The sequence below is a fragment of the Mustelus asterias genome, chromosome 9 (assembly GCF_964213995.1).
Source record: "Mustelus asterias chromosome 9, sMusAst1.hap1.1, whole genome shotgun sequence".
Taxonomy (NCBI): Eukaryota; Metazoa; Chordata; class Chondrichthyes; order Carcharhiniformes; family Triakidae; genus Mustelus; species Mustelus asterias.
The window spans coordinates 27,910,856-27,926,530 of record NC_135809.1 but is presented as its reverse complement, the minus strand read 5'-3'; the positions used below and the strand labels follow the sequence as shown (position 1 = coordinate 27,926,530).

The following is a 15,675-nucleotide window of genomic DNA, read 5'->3' as shown; positions in this document are numbered from 1 at the left end:
CTGATGCAGACTCCCTAAAGGGAAATAGTGTGAAAGGTCAGTGCAAATGGATAATCTATATTCAATCTTATCTGTGCATAGAGTGTGGAATGTGAACTATCTACAAAATAAACAATGAGTAATGGCATCTGATATAGCTGGCATTGCTCAAATGTAGCTTGTACATATAATCCTGATTAATGGTACGTGCTTGGACCTGCACCATGACTACTGCAACTGTGCCTATCTTTGGTAATATTGTTTCAGTTGTGTTTCATACCATACAAACCCAATTGAATTTTTTGAAGAAGTGATTAAATTAGTGCACAGTGGAATGTGAATGGATATTATTTTCATGGACTTTCTGAAAGGATTTGGTAAGGTCCCTAATAGAAGCCCAATCAATCCATGTTCCACTCGAACCTTCTCCCATTTTTCCTCATTCATAGTGGTGCGGTGGTTAACACTGCTGCCTCACAGCACCAGGGACCCGGGTTCGATTCCAGGCTTGGGTCACTGTCTGTGTGGAGTTTGCGGCTGGACTTTTACCGTCCCGCCATCCCAAGAATCGGGGCGGGTGAGGCTCACAGAATGGCATTCTCCGTTGGCCTCGGGCGGGATCTTACAAGCCTCGGACGGGCGAGGTGTAAAATTCCTCTGTGCATGTTTTCCCCGTGTCTGCGTGGGTTTCCTCTGGGTGCTCCAGTTTCCTCCCACAGACCAAAAGATGTGCTGATTAGGTGTATTGGCTGTGCTAAAATTCTCCCTCAGTGTACCCGAACAGGCACCAGAGTGTGGCGATTAGAGGATTTTCACAATGACTTCACTGCAGTGTTAATGTAAGCTTACTTGTGACGCTAATAATTAAACTCATTTAATTCTCCCAGCATTCCCTTGTCCCTTGTGCTTATATGATGTGTGGAGTTAGGTTATCAATCAAACCTAACATTATTGAATTCTGGAAAAGACCTGTGGCCTAAATGGTCTGTTCCTGTCCTTATGTTCATCCTATATTCTTCCACAGCCAGAGAATAGCAGGAATCAGGGCCTCCATCAAAGCACAATATTATATAAATGGTATGACTTGTTCACTGATGTATGGTCTAAAATATCTCTTCTGGATAGAGATCAGCACAATGGTGGAATTCAGAATTTACGTACCTTACTTCCTGAAAGGTGCTGTGGTGCAGTGATAGAGGATAAGGAATAAACCTTTCAGGATTGAGGTGAGGAGAAATTTCTTCACCCAGAGGGTGGTGAATGTGTGGAATTCACTACCACAGAAAGTAGTTGAGGCCCAAACGTTGTGTGATTTCATAGAGATCAATGGGTATGGTGGGAAGAGGAGGGGGAATCAGGATATTGTTTCTGATGATTAGCCATGATGATAATGAATGGCGGAGCAGGCTCGAAGGGCCAAATGGCCTCCTCCTGTTTCTAGTTTCTATGAAGACATCTCTGTAAATCCTTCCAATGTGCGTGATCGCAGGTGGTAAAGGGCGGGAGAGTTTCCTGGTCAGCCATACTGCAGAAGGCAATGGCCAACCACTGCAACCCTTTGCCAAACATAATCACGGACCAAAAACGGAGAATGCTGGAAAAACTGATCTCTCCCTATTGATTGCTGCCGGACCTGCTGAGTTCTTCCAACGTCCTTTGTTTTTTGTTTTAGATCCAAGCGTCCGCAGTATTTTGGCTTTTACAATCATGGACCAATCCAATGGAAGTCCATGGTCGCTAATGTGCTGTTAGGGCATGGTGCCTGAAGAAGGAGGAGGTTCTTGAAAAACCAGTGTGAGGTGTTTATCTGACGATAGTGTTTGTACCAAGATGATGGCATGCCGCAAACTGAAACACCAGAGTGGTTCTCGGGATGTGCTTTTGACCTTGAATTGTTGAGCAAGATGTCACACTTCGCTGATGGGAAGTAAAATCAGGATGGCTATCTCTTTACTGGATCACACTTCCTGTTTTAAAAAAGGACTGTATCTGTGAAAATCATTGGAGGTGTCCACAATCCTTTGACCTCTGTCACGGCAACGAGGGAAAATGAAAGGTTTTATTTCACCTGTTCCCTTCTTATAAAGTAAGAAGTCTCACAACACCAGGTTAAAGTCCAACAGGTTTATTTGGTATCACGAGCTTTCAGAGCGCTCTTATTGTGCCCACCCCAGTCCAACGCCGACATCTCCACATCATCCCTCTTTATAAAGGAATAGGGGAAATATAACAATATTTTAAAGATTATTTTAACTATTTCTGACTTTTTAATTTTAACCCTAAGTCCCAATGTCTGATCAATGTCCTAATGTTTAAATGACCTTCTAGTGCCATCTTGAAGAATGAATTTTGATTGTTTTGAGTATTGCTTTCTAAATGTTGCTTTCTTCCTGTAGAATTCATCAACCAAGGCAACAAATTGTGGAGGACAGAGTGATAGATTCCAGATGGAAATTAAATTCCCCGTAAAACGTCTGGCCCTGTGTTTTGGGCAATTCCGAAATATCTTGTTGACTTCAATCGCAGTTTTCACTCAAGGCAATCTAACTATTGCAAATCTTGGAACCGGTAATGGTCGTATTATACAGGTAGGCCTGGGATGATGCTATTCCTATGATGATTGTACTCCTCTTCTACGTGCAGCCCCTGACCCTCGAGTCCCACCCTGAGTTTCTCAATAATTTATCCCCCCCCCCATTATTCCCTGCTCTGAGTGATTAACTCTTCATCCGTGCTGAAATCAGCCGTCATCTCAGCTCCCTTCACCCTCTCTCTTCTGAAGTCATTGCTTCCTTGACCTCCCTCGATCTGCTTTTTCGGTTAAAACCTTCCTATTCACATTCACACCCACCCTGTCTGCCTTGCCATCTCATCTTTACTCCTCTTGCCTTGATCACAGGCAGGGCTGTCTCCAGCTACTTTCCATTCCTCCACCCACATCCTCTATGTTTTCTGTCAACCCCTGGAAAAAGATCCTGTGCAGATGCAGTTTCTCACTCTCGACTACCTAGCCTGTTGTTCCTTTATTTGCCACCATACATCTTCAGCCTTCCATCTGCTCAATCATTCATTCTTTGATACCCTTGCCCAGAAAATCCTTTACTCTCACCCATTCCTGTGGCTTCTCCTGATGTGGTTCCTGTATTTTCTCCTTCAAGTGCAGATGTGACCATACCGAGTAGTTAACTGATCTGGCCACCCATCAGCAAATGGCCTATGACCACCACTGTCCCTGCCATCTACTGTCCAATCGTTTTTTTCCCCAGAGTTTTTGAACTTGTTGTTGCCTCCCAAACCCATTCCAATTTTTCCACAACTCCAAATTTAAATCTATCCCCTCAAATTTCTATCCCGGCTACAACAGCAAAAAGGATTTTATCTCTGTCTGCAACAGTGGTGCGTTCTCACTACTCAGTCTGCTCAGCCTTTCTGCAACTTCTGATTTATTATTGTCACATGTATTGGGATATAGTGAAAAGTATTGTTTCTTGAACACTATACAAAGCATACCGTTCATAGAGTACATAGGAGAGAAGGAAAGAAGAGGGTGCAGGATATAGTGTTACTTCCATCGGGAAAAAGATACAAAAGTCTGAGGTCACGTACCAACCGATTCAAGAACAGCTTCTTCCCTGCTGCCATCAAACTTTTGAATGGACCTACCTCGCATTAAGCCACTCTTTCTCTACATCCTAGCTATGATTGTAACACTGCACTCTGCACTCTCTTGTTTCCTTCTCTATGAATGGTAAGCTTTGTCTGTATAGGGCGCAAGAAACAATACTTTTCACTGTATACTAATACATGTGACAATAATAAATCAAATCAAAATCATAGCTAGGGTGTAAAGAAAGATCAACCTAATATATGGGAGGTCCATTCAAAGGTTTGATGGCCGCAGGGAAGAAGCTATTCTTGAGTCAGTTGGCACGTGATTTTCTGACAGAGTCAACCGTACCATTGACCTCCCAACTCTTGCCCTTCCCTTCAGTGGGATTACCCCAGCTATCTTATCTTTCAATGGTAACTAAGGCATTTCCAGCAATGCCTTCCATATCTGTTTCCAGTTGGGTTTTCCTAAAGATCTTTTCTTGGTTCTCTCCCCTTTATTTTCTACGTACCACCATTTGGCAGTTATATCTGCAGATATAGGGTCAGTTTCCATATATACACTGATGGCACCAAGCCATCTCCTCAAACTCTCCACTGCCTGTGTTCCCAGACTGGTTGATTATACAGTCCTGAATGAGCTGTGGTTTCCTCCAATTAAATATTGAGAAGCCAAGCCTTTGCCTTCAGACCCCACCACAAACTCTACAACCTCACCATCAATTCCATTTCCCTCCCCACATTCTGGGTAGGATTTTATCAGCCCTCGAGTGATAGGCTGGGAGATGGGATATAGGGTTAGGGTTAGGGTAAGGGTTCCCTGCTGCCATCAAACCTTTGAATGGACCTCCCATATATTAGGTTGATCTTTCTTTACACCCTAGCTATGATTTTGATTTGATTTATTATTGTCACATGTATTAGTATACAGTGAAAAGTATTGTTTCTTGCGCTCTATACAGACAAAGCTTACCATTCATAGATACCCATAATATAGTGAGAGAAGGGGGGGTGGGGGAGGTGCGGCATAGGGGGATCCGTAAAATAGTGAGAGAAGGCAGGAGTGGGGCGGGGGGGGGGGGGGGGGGGTGGAGGGAGTTGAGCGTCCGTCTCCTTTCTGCGCCATGGATTTTACCAGCAGCCCTCTCACCCAGATACTAATTAGCCATTTAAGTGACCAATTAAGTCCCTCTTCCTGCCACTGCTGACATTCTACTGGAGATGGGTGGGCATACTGTGACCCACTGAGGGAGCCCCATTGTAGTAATAGCTGGCCCCGCAGCAACCTCCCCCCTTATCAACCCTTACTCTTATCAACTGCCCACCACCACCACCTCCACCGCCCCCCCCCACACCCCCCCCCCCCCCCCCCCCCCCCCCCCCCCCCTCACCAGATTCTGGCTGAAACAACCCGACTCTACTTAGCAGTAACAAGGGCAGTGTCCTTCTATGGTTTCCTGTCTGCTGATGCAGTCCCAGCAGTGACCACTGCTCCTGGTGGCGCTGCTGAAACTGAAAAGCTGCCTGCCCTTCAGTTGGCTGGCCGGGGGTCCTTGGGGCAGGATCCCAACCTTTTAAAGGGACAGGAGCCTGACAACAATGAACTAGTTGCTGGACAAAGGGAAAATACAGCCAGGATATCCCACAAATGGCCAAGGAGTGGTGTCCTCGACTTTCAGGAGAGTCACCAATTCCCCTCCCCCCCTCCACTTCCAAACACTGTCCCGGTTTGGATCAGACTGTTCACAGTCTTCAACCCTGAACTGAGCTTCCAAAAATAGATACACAAAAAGCTGTCAAGTATCACCTGCCTCAGCCGAACTGCTGCTGAAATTTTTATTCATGCCTTTCTCATTTTCTGACTTCAGACAAGTGGAGCAGTATTCTATCATACTCTTGACTATCGATGATGAATAGGCATTGAGGAGTCAGGCAGTGAGTTACTCATTGCAGAATTGCCGACCTCTGACCTACTCTTGTAGCTGAAGTATTTATATGGCTCATCCAGTTAAGGGTTTGATCTATTGTAACCTTATAATGTTGATGGTAGGGATTCCACAATGGTAATTCCCGTTGATTGTCAAGAGGAGATGCTTACTCTCCCTTGTTGGAGATGTCAGTTAGTTGGCACTTGCATGGTGCAAACGTTACTGGCCACTTATCAGCAAAATCCTGAATGTTATCCAAGTCTTGCTGCATGCAAACCTCATAACCTGAAGAGTAGTGAATGGCACAGAACACGGTGTAGTCTTCAATGAATATCCATACTTTTCCCCTTATGATGGGGGGGAAGGTCACTGATGAAGCATCTTAAGGTGGTTGGGCCAAGGACATTTACTTTATCAAAACCTCTAAGAAGTTTAAAGACAACTGTTCAGTCACCTTCAGACTTCTCTTTTGCAGAGAAATGAGCCCTAACCTGGCCAGACATTTCTAATAAGTATGTCCTCTTAGTTTGAGTATCATCCTTATAAATATTTTTTTACACACTCTCTAATGCCTCTGCATCCATTTTCAATCACCTGCTTTGGTTCAATGTCTGTTTGTGTTTGATTATGTCTCTGTTAAGTGTGTGTGTGGCTGTTTTCTTCCACATTAGAGGCATTATAAAAGCTATAGTTTTGACAAAGAAGCAACAGGAAACATATAGGTTAAAGCCACATCCAACATAGTGAAACTGAGTGCAGCTCCAGGCCGGAGAAATAAATCAGGCCGAATTTGTCGAATTTAAATGTCAACTAATGTTGCATTTAGAAGCTGATATTTCAAAGAAATCGTCTTTCCTACGTGACTAAAAATCGACAACTTTCCCTCTGCAATCTAGCCAGAGTATCTGAACAGGTAATTGTATTGAACCTCATGTCTTGGAATATTGCAGAAGATCAGCCAAACCTTAAAACAGGAACTAAAAGAGAAAATGCTGGAAAATCTCAGCAGGCCTGGCAGCATCTGTAAGGAGGGAAAAGAGCTGACATTTCGAGTCCAGATGATCCTTTGTCACTATTGCTGCAAACCTGGGCCACTAAAATAATGCTTGTTATTTTGTTGGCTGTCTTTGAATCTTGTTTTGAAGTTTTACGTTTAGTTTCTGTCTTAAATAAATAATAACATAACCTTGTCTTTGCTCTATTAAGTGTTTAGAACAATGACTGGAATGTTGCCACCGTTCACGCCGGCGGGATTTTCCTATCCCGCTGCAGTGAACGGGGATTTAGCTGGGCGCCAATTTCTCCAACCTCGCTACAGCGAGAGTGTGGCATGAATGGCCGGTAAGATTGCGCCCAACATGTTTGTGATTGTCTTGTTTATTGCCTGTTGAATTAGCATTGGGTGAGCAAGGCGAATGTCATGCACAATTAGGCGGCTGGATGTATTTAAATTCTGATGTGGAGATGCCGGCGTTGGACTGGGGTAAGCACAGTAAGAAGTCTCACAACACCAGGTTAAAGTCCAACAGGTTTATTTGGTAGCACAAGCCACAAGCTTTCGGAGCGCTGCTCCTTCATCAGGTGAGTGGGAGTTGTGCTCACAAACAGGGCATATATAGACAAACTCAATTTACAAGATAATGGTTGGAATGCGAGTCTTTACAGGTAATCAAGTCTTAAAGGTACAGACAATGTGAGTGGAGAGAGGGTTAAGCACAGGTTAAAGAGATGTGTATTTTCTTCAGCCAGGACAGTTGGTGAGATTTTGCAAGCCCAGGCAAGTCGTGGGGGTTACAGATCGTGTGACATGAACCCAAGATCCCGGTTGAGGCCGTCCTCATGTGTGCGGAACTTGAGTCAACCTTATCAGAATACAACAGGATTTGTGTTTCTGTTCTGATGTGTGACCAATTTTGTGGCTGTTTGCAGGTCAAGCTGTGTGTAAATTGGGCAATGAGGCAAAGCAGTGCCTTCAGCGAAGGTGACTATGAGTCACAAACATTACATTGCATGAGAATTGGAGTAAGTGTCAACAGTGGATGGATAAATGGAGAGGCAATGAAGTGAGTAGAAAGTGGAGGCGGGGTGCTCCTGAAAGTTGAATGGGTGTGAGGAGTGAGCATTCAGCAAAACAGAGTAAGGAGGAGGGATGCTTAAAGCATCGGATGTAGATGAATCAGCAAATGTACTAATTAAACCACTTCCTCCATTGTATCCACAACTTGGATTCCATGCTCCTCCTGCTGCTCACCTCTTCAGCTATCCCTAACTGTGCTTGTGAGAGTAGCAGATTTCCTCCTTCCCTTGCTGTGGATGGCATATTCCCCTCATTGTCCTGACTGAACCCAGCAGCAAGACCAGTCATTGCATCTTGGGTGTTGCTTTTGCCATGTCTCTATCCTGAGCAGCTCCAATTTCAATATTTACACCATCCCTGCTGAGATTGTGTCACGTGGGTGTGCATCACGCCCACTGTATGACACGGAGACACAAAAACCAGAAGCCAAAATTAATTGGCACAATTCTGTTGCAATCTTAAATTCTGACCTGATTAGACACACACACACACACACCACACCCCACGTCCCATACACACACCACACACACACACACACGTGCGCAGACTGAGTTCAAAACACACTCGCCGTTGCATAAAACAAACCTGTAGTATTATAATTCCCAAATCTCAAACATGCTGGGCGGCACGGTAACACAGTGGTTAGCATTGCTGCCTCGCAGCGCCAGGGACCCAGTTTTGATTCTTGGCTTGGGTCACTGTCTGTGCGGAGTCTGCATGTTCTCCCCGTAGGTTTCTCCAGGTGCTCTGGTTTCCTTCCGCAATCCGAAAGACGTGCTGGTTAGGTACATTGGCCGTGCTAAATTCTCCCTCAGTATATCCGAACAGGCGCCAGAGTGTGGTGACTAGAGGATTTTCACTGTAACTTCATTGCAGTGTTAATGTAAGCCTACTTGTGACACTAATAAATAACTAATGCTGCAACATGGCGTCCTTCCAAGAAATCAGGGGCAGTAACTACTCGTTCACTGAATGGTAAGTATGTTTCGAAATGGTCTCGCGGAAGGAAAGCATGGGTGACCTTTGGGTCCAACACTGGCCCCCACCAAAAAATTACTTTTAATGTCCTCTTCTGATCCCAGATCCTCTTCTCACTTAACTTTACCTGGAAAGTGACTTCCCACCTAGCAGCCCATCAAAAGTTTGAGTAATTATTTCTGAAGTCGACGAATAATCTGAAAATACATTGAAGCCAGGACATGGTCAAAGATGTTAATGTTTAACAAATCTGAACATCTCTTCTTTCATGGGTTGATTGATATTTTAATAAAGGAACAATCGGCCTAATTCTTAAGAAAATGATGAAAGGAAAAGCTGCTCTGACAGCATCACTAATGTCATACATGAGTAATTGAGGAGAGTTACAATGGTGTCATTTAATCTTATTGCTAAAAATAGTTATTAATCACTGTGCTAAAGAAAAGATCCCAGCAATAGTGGTTCCTTCATCTCTGTAACATACTGTCTTAACAAAAGGTTGTGGCTTGCAGTACATGGTATGTAAACAACAAAAAAACAGCTTGCATTTATATAGGGCCTTTAATAAACTCTACAGGAATGTTACAGAACGGAATTTAATCTCATTGACACCAAAGTATATATCTGGCCAGATGGCCAAAAATTTGGTCAGTGAGGTTGATTTTAAGGAGCATCTTAAAGGAGGAAAGAGAGAGGAGAAAGCAAGTGAAGGAATTCCAGAACTGAAGACACAGGCATGGGTGCTAATGGTGAAACGGTTGCTCAGTGGTTATCACTGCTGCCTCACAGCGCACCAGGGACCTGGGTTTGATCCCGGCTTGGGTCACTGTCCGTGTGGAGTTTGCACGTTCTCCCTGTGTCTGTGTGGATTTCCTTCGGGTAAATAAACTTTTAAATTCGAATTGCAGTGGCAGAGAGAGAGAGAGCCTGCTAAAATACAACTAAAAGAAATTTCTTTTATCTAACCCTGGTGCAGTGATAGAAAATGGTTCATTAATTTCCAGTGCGTTCCCACTTCTTTTCAAATCTATCGGCATCATCATCTCCTCAAACGTCCCTCCCTTGACCCCTCCGTCCTTGCAAGTATCTGTCTCCAGCCTCCTTTTCCTCTCCATTCACAAATCTGTGCCCACCTTACTCTCAGTTCCGCGTTTAACTTCTTTAACCAGCTTCACACCCCACCATAGCATTATAACAGCAGCAGTCAGTCACAGATGAACACCCACCTGAATGTGACCTCAGGCTAAATTAAACAGAGGTAAGCGGGCACCACCCCATTCCCTCGTGCCTACATACAAGATGGCATTGGGTTGGCAATCCCATCAGCATAACACCGGTCCCGATAAGCACAGTGGCACAGTGGTTAGCATTGCTGCCTCACAGTGCCAGAGACCCTGGTTCGATTCCTGGCTTGGGTCACTGTCTGTGTGGAGTCTGCACATTCTCCCCATGTCGGTGTGGGTTTGCTCCAGGTGCCCGGTTTCTTCCCACACTCCAAAGGTGTGCTGGTTAGATGCATTGGCCATGCTTAATTCTCCCTCAATGTATCCGAACAGGCACTGGAGTGTGGCAACTAGGAGATTTTCACAGTAACTTCATTGCAGTGTTAATGTAAGCCTATTTGTGACACTGATAAATAAACTTTAATACAGAAGCGAAAGACCATAAATTTGAAGTCCACCAGCCTTCATGTAGAGGTTAGTTCAGAGGTGATTCAGTTTGTTAATAATGCCATTGACCCAAACTTTTCATGGCCCATTTCATTTTACAGAAGTCCTATGGAAAATTGTGGAGAGCAAGTTACTCCAGGTATACAGGGGCTAGCACATGATAAATCCTGCAAGGTAGACGTAGCAGCAGAGTTTGATGCTCAAGGCATTTGGCTAAGAGTAAATGCAAACTGTTAAGCTGACACAACAATTGAGGAGAGAGTGAGAGGGCAGACAATCTGGAATCAGGGGCCTTCCAGGGCATGAGGACTCCAGCAGAGGACCCCGAGTTTGCTGTCCCCATGGGGATTATGCACTCTGGAGGTAGTTCCACCAGTGAGGAGGAGACAGAGGAGGCCGGCTGTCCTGGGACAGGTGCGCCCTTGAGGTCCAGGCAGGGGCTACATAAGGGCCAGAGGAAGATGGAAGAGCAGACAGTCCTTTGTAGAAGCCACTGTCCTGCGCAGAAACCCCTACAGGCAAAGGATGAATCCCCTTCCATTCTCCGAGCAACAGTGTCTTTACAAACTGTCTCTCTCCAGGGATCGTTTATCTTCCTTTGTAAATTGCTCACTGTGGAAGTCTCCTCAAAATGTGGGGTAGCCACCCTGTGCTGCTCTCAAAATGACTGTGGCCTTGAGCATTTGGTTGCAGCATTTCTTAAGCTGCAGCTCACCATGACATAACGTTAGTCACAAATACAATGTTGAGGCCAACGAGTGATTTCATCTCCTTCAGCACCGGTGACGATAATCAGGTTGAGAGAGCCAGAGGTTTCGTGTGTATTGCTGGATTCCCCAAGTTCAAGGTGTGATAGATTGCAGCATGTGGCCCTTAAGGCTGCAGCAGACCAGCCAGGGGCATTTGTCACTCATGATGGTCATCCTTCCATCAGTTGTGTGTGACCATTGTCAAAGGCTCATTCTGGTATGTGTCCGTTATCCTGGAAGTGGTCCATTCCAGGGATTCTGTCCAACAGAGCCATCGGAGGGTTAGATTCTTGGAGACAAGGGTGATCTACTGAAGAGATGCGGTAAAATGAGGGCCACACATCTAGCCGGGGCTTCACTGAGCAGATTGTGGTGAACCATCGTTGGTTACCACTGTGGGGTTATTCCTATGTTACTGTTGGGTTAGGGTGTTGCCACTGTGGGGGTTGTATAATGTTGTTGGGTTAGGGTGTTTACCTGTGGTAGATGTTGTTATGGCACATCCCGGTCGGGCCCCGCCTCCTGGGGAGAGGTATAAGACCCTCTGCTCAGGCGGGACCCCTCCAGTCTGAATTGGTGTACTCGTGTTAGTTAGTTCCATTGTTTGCTAATAAAAGCCTTCAATAGCTGAAGCCTTGTACCTCGTGCTTGATTGTCGCGCATCAATTTTATTAGCAAACATAAAACTCTCGACAGTAAAGGGAGTATGGAACAAATACTAAAACCAGAGCGTCTGACGCTGGACCCACGTGCGGTCGGTGCCGCTAACACCTTCGACCACTGGTGGAAGTGTTTCGAGGACTACCTGGCAGCCTCTGCAGCTGTTACTACGGACGACGACAAACTCCAGGTCCTCCACGCGAGGGTAAGCGACACGGTCTATCTTGCGATTCGTGCGGCCACCACTTACCCGAGGGCCATCGAGCTCTTGAAGAAACGATACACGAGACCACCCAACGAGATCCACGCTCGTTACCTCCTCGCTACACGATGTCGGCAGTCGGGCGAAACCATGGAGGACTACGCCAATGAGCTCTTGCAGCTTGCCAGGGGCTGCGACTGCAAAGATGTGTCGGCAGAGCAATATATGTACGACCTCGCCCGAGATGCGTTCGTAGCAGGGGTAGGGTCCTCGTACATCCGGCTTAAGCTATTAGAGAAAGGGAACCTCAACTTGACCCAAGCGATGGAGATGGCTGAGATGCTGGACGCAGCGTCGAAAAGCTTGGCTCTGTACCCCGAAGACCACGTGGAGACAACGTGGCAGGAGCAAGCACAAATCCCTCCTCGCCCCACGGGCTCGCGCTCCCATATCGATCCGACGACGGCGGCAGCTCCAGGCGGCCAGCGATGCTATTTTTGCGGCGGAGCCAAGCATCCACGGCAACAGTGTCCTGCAAAAACGGCGATCTGCAGTCAGTGTGGTAAAAAGGGGCACTATGCTAAAGTTTGCAGGTCGAAGCCCAAGAACGGCAGTGCAGCCTGTGACCCTCCAGAGCGGAGACAATCTCCTTCGACGTCGCGGTATCCACGAGGCCCGACCACGTGCGAATCCAGGACGGCGCCATCGTGGCTGACGGAGGAGGAGGAAGACCACCAGGAGTCGCTACGCTTGGCGCCCTCAGCCACGTGCGATTCATGGGGGCGGCCATCATGGTCGACGACGACCAGGAGCGACCAGCAGGGGTCCTCAGTATCAACCTCGGCTGCATGCAGTGACGCCCAGGGGCCAACGGTGGCGTCGATCTCTCTGGACCAGACAAAGCATCACAGGCTTGACAGTTCCATGATGAACATCAAGGTAAATGGTCGTACTGTGTATTGTCTGTTTGACAGTGGAAGCACCGAGAGTTTTATTCACCCTGACACTGCAAAAAGGTGTGGACTCCGGGTTCTACCTGCCAAACAGACAATTTCTATGGCATCACGGTCCCGGTCTGTACCGATCCAAGGACGTTGTATGGTAACCCGAGAGGTGCAGGGCACAATTTACGAGCGATACAGGCTCCTTGTGTTGCCGCACCTTTGCGCGCCAATTCTCCTCGGACTAAACTTTATGGTCCACATGAAGAGTGTGATCCTACAGTACGGTGGGCCACTCCCTTCACTGGCAGTAGGGAATCAGCCGCAGCCTCCAAATTGCCCAAAGCGCCCCGCATGCAATCTTTCCACACTGAAGATCACCACACCTTCTTTATTTAAGAATCTGGTACCAGGCTGCAAGCCCATCGCTACTAAAAGTAGGCGTTACAGTGCTGAAGACCGGATCTTTATCAGATCTGAGGTTCAGCGGCTCCTCAAAGAAGGGATCATACAGCCAAGTGCTAGTCCGTGGAGAGCGCAGGTCGTGGTGGTTAAAAGCGGGAACAAACCTCGGATGGTCATCGACTACAGTCAGACCATTAACCGTTATACGCAGCTGGATGCGTATCCTCTCCCGCGCATATCTGATATGGTCAATCAGATTGCGCAGTACCGGGTGTTCTCCACCATAGACCTTAAGTCCGCCTACCATCAACTCCCCATCCGCCCAGAGGACCGACAATACACGGCTTTTGAGGCGGATGGTCGTCTATACCAGTTTCTTAGGGTTCCATTTGGTGTCACCAATGGGGTCTCGGTCTTCCAGCGTGCTATGGACCGAATGGTGGACCAGAACGGGTTGCGGGCTACCTTCCCGTACCTGGATAACGTCACCATCTGCGGCCATGACCAGCAGGACCATGACACGAATCTCCAAAACTTTCTGCGCACTGCATCTCGCCTGAATCTGACCTATAACAGGGAGAAGTGCGTATTCCGTACGCGCAGGTTAGCCATCCTTGGATACGTGGTGGAAAACGGGGTCATCGGCCCTGATCCAGACCGTATGCACCCCCTTACTGAACTTCCCTTGCCCGCTAGCACGAAAGCACTGAGGAGATGCCTCGGCTTCTTTTCGTATTATGCGCAGTGGGTCCCCAACTACGCGGACAAAGCCCGTCCGCTCATCAAGTCCACGACCTTCCCACTCACGCCGGAGGCCCAATTGGCCTTCAAGGCTTTGAAAAGCGACATTGCGAAAGCCACGATGCACGCGGTGGATGAATCCATCCCTTTTCAGGTGGAAAGTGATGCATCTGATTTCGCCCTGGCCGCCACACTAAACCAGGCAGGCAGGCCCGTCGCGTTTTTTTCCCGCACCCTTCAAGGTCCCGAAATTCGGCACTCAGCGGTGGAGAAGGAGGCTCAGGCTATTGTGGAGGCCATCAGACACTGGCGCCATTACCTGGCGGGGAAGCGGTACACCCTGATCACGGATCAACGATCCGTGGCGTTTATGTTCGGTAATACGCAGAGGGGCAAGATCAAGAATGATAAGATCTTGCGGTGGAGAATTGAGCTCTCCACCTATAATTACGATATTATGTATCGTCCAGGGAAGCTCAATGAGCCCTCGGATGCCCTCTCGCGCGGAACATGCGCCATCATGCAGGAGGACCGCTTGAAGGCCCTCCACAATGACCTGTGCCATCCTGGAGTCACCCGACTCTACCACTTCGTAAAAGCCCGCAACCTGCCCTACTCGGTGGAGGATGTCAGGTCAGTAACAAGAAGCTGTCGGATTTGCGCGGAATGCAAACCGCACTTTTATCGACCGGACCGGGCACAATTGGTCAAGGCCACTCGCCCCTTCGAGAGGCTGAGTGTGGATTTTAAGGGCCCCCTTCCCTCAACGGACCGAAATGTCTATTTTCTCAATATCATAGATGAATACTCCCGGTTCCCGTTTGTTGTCCCCTGTGCGGACACGTCGACTGCCACAGTGATTAAGGCATTCAGTGATCTTTTTACCCTGTTCGGGTACCCCTGCTACATACATAGCGACAGGGGCTCGTCGTTCATGAGTAACGACTTGAGGCAATTCCTGCTCTCATACGGGATTGCCTCTAGTAGAACCACGAGCTACAACCCTAGGGGTAACGGACAGGTGGAGAGGGAGAATGCTACAGTCTGGAAGGCTGTCCTACTGGCGCTGAAATCCAGGGGCCTTCCAGTCTCCCGTTGGCAGGAGGTCCTTCCAAATGCGCTTCATTCCATTCGCTCCCTCCTGTGTACGGCAACCAATGCTACTCCCCACGAGAGGATGTTCTCATTCCCTCGGAAGTCGTCCTCGGGGATCTCCTTACTAGCCTGGTTGACGTACCCAGGACCCGTCCTTCTGCGGCGACATGTGAGGGCCCACAAGTCCGACCCCTTGGTCGAACCGGTCCAACTCCTCCACGCCAACCCTCATTATGCCTATGTGGCATATCCTGACGGGCGAGAGGACACAGTCTCGATTCGAGACCTGGCGCCCGCAGGGGACGTAGCAACTCCTGTCGCTCCCATACCCCCTGTCACGAATCCCCTATCACTTATTTCTTCCCCAGACGTGGCGCGGTCAGCACCGGGACCAGTGCATAACAGTTATACTCCCATGTACAGCTTGCCTGAGACTCGGAGATCGGCGCCACCACAGAAGGTTCCAGGATCCCCTGCACAATCGCCTCACCAGGGTCAACCGGCCCGGGAGTCCTCGAGGGGACAGCCGGACGCTGTTTTGGAGAGAACGCCACCGCAAGCACCTGCTCCGGTGTCGCAACCGGTGTTGAGGAGATCACAGCGACGGTGCGGTCCTTCAGACCGTCTGGACTTGTGAATTT

General features: G+C 47.8%; 1 protein-coding gene across 1 annotated transcript in view; it reads left to right on the top strand.

Annotated features, from left to right (window-relative positions):
* met (MET proto-oncogene, receptor tyrosine kinase) overlaps positions 1–15,675 on the top strand; it is a 127,956-nt gene that overhangs the window by 52,138 nt on the left and 60,143 nt on the right. Inside the window, exon 3 of the mRNA XM_078219876.1 lies at positions 2,376–2,567. Coding sequence (XP_078076002.1) covers positions 2,376–2,567 — 192 coding nt within the window. The remainder of the gene's footprint in view (positions 1–2,375; positions 2,568–15,675) is intronic.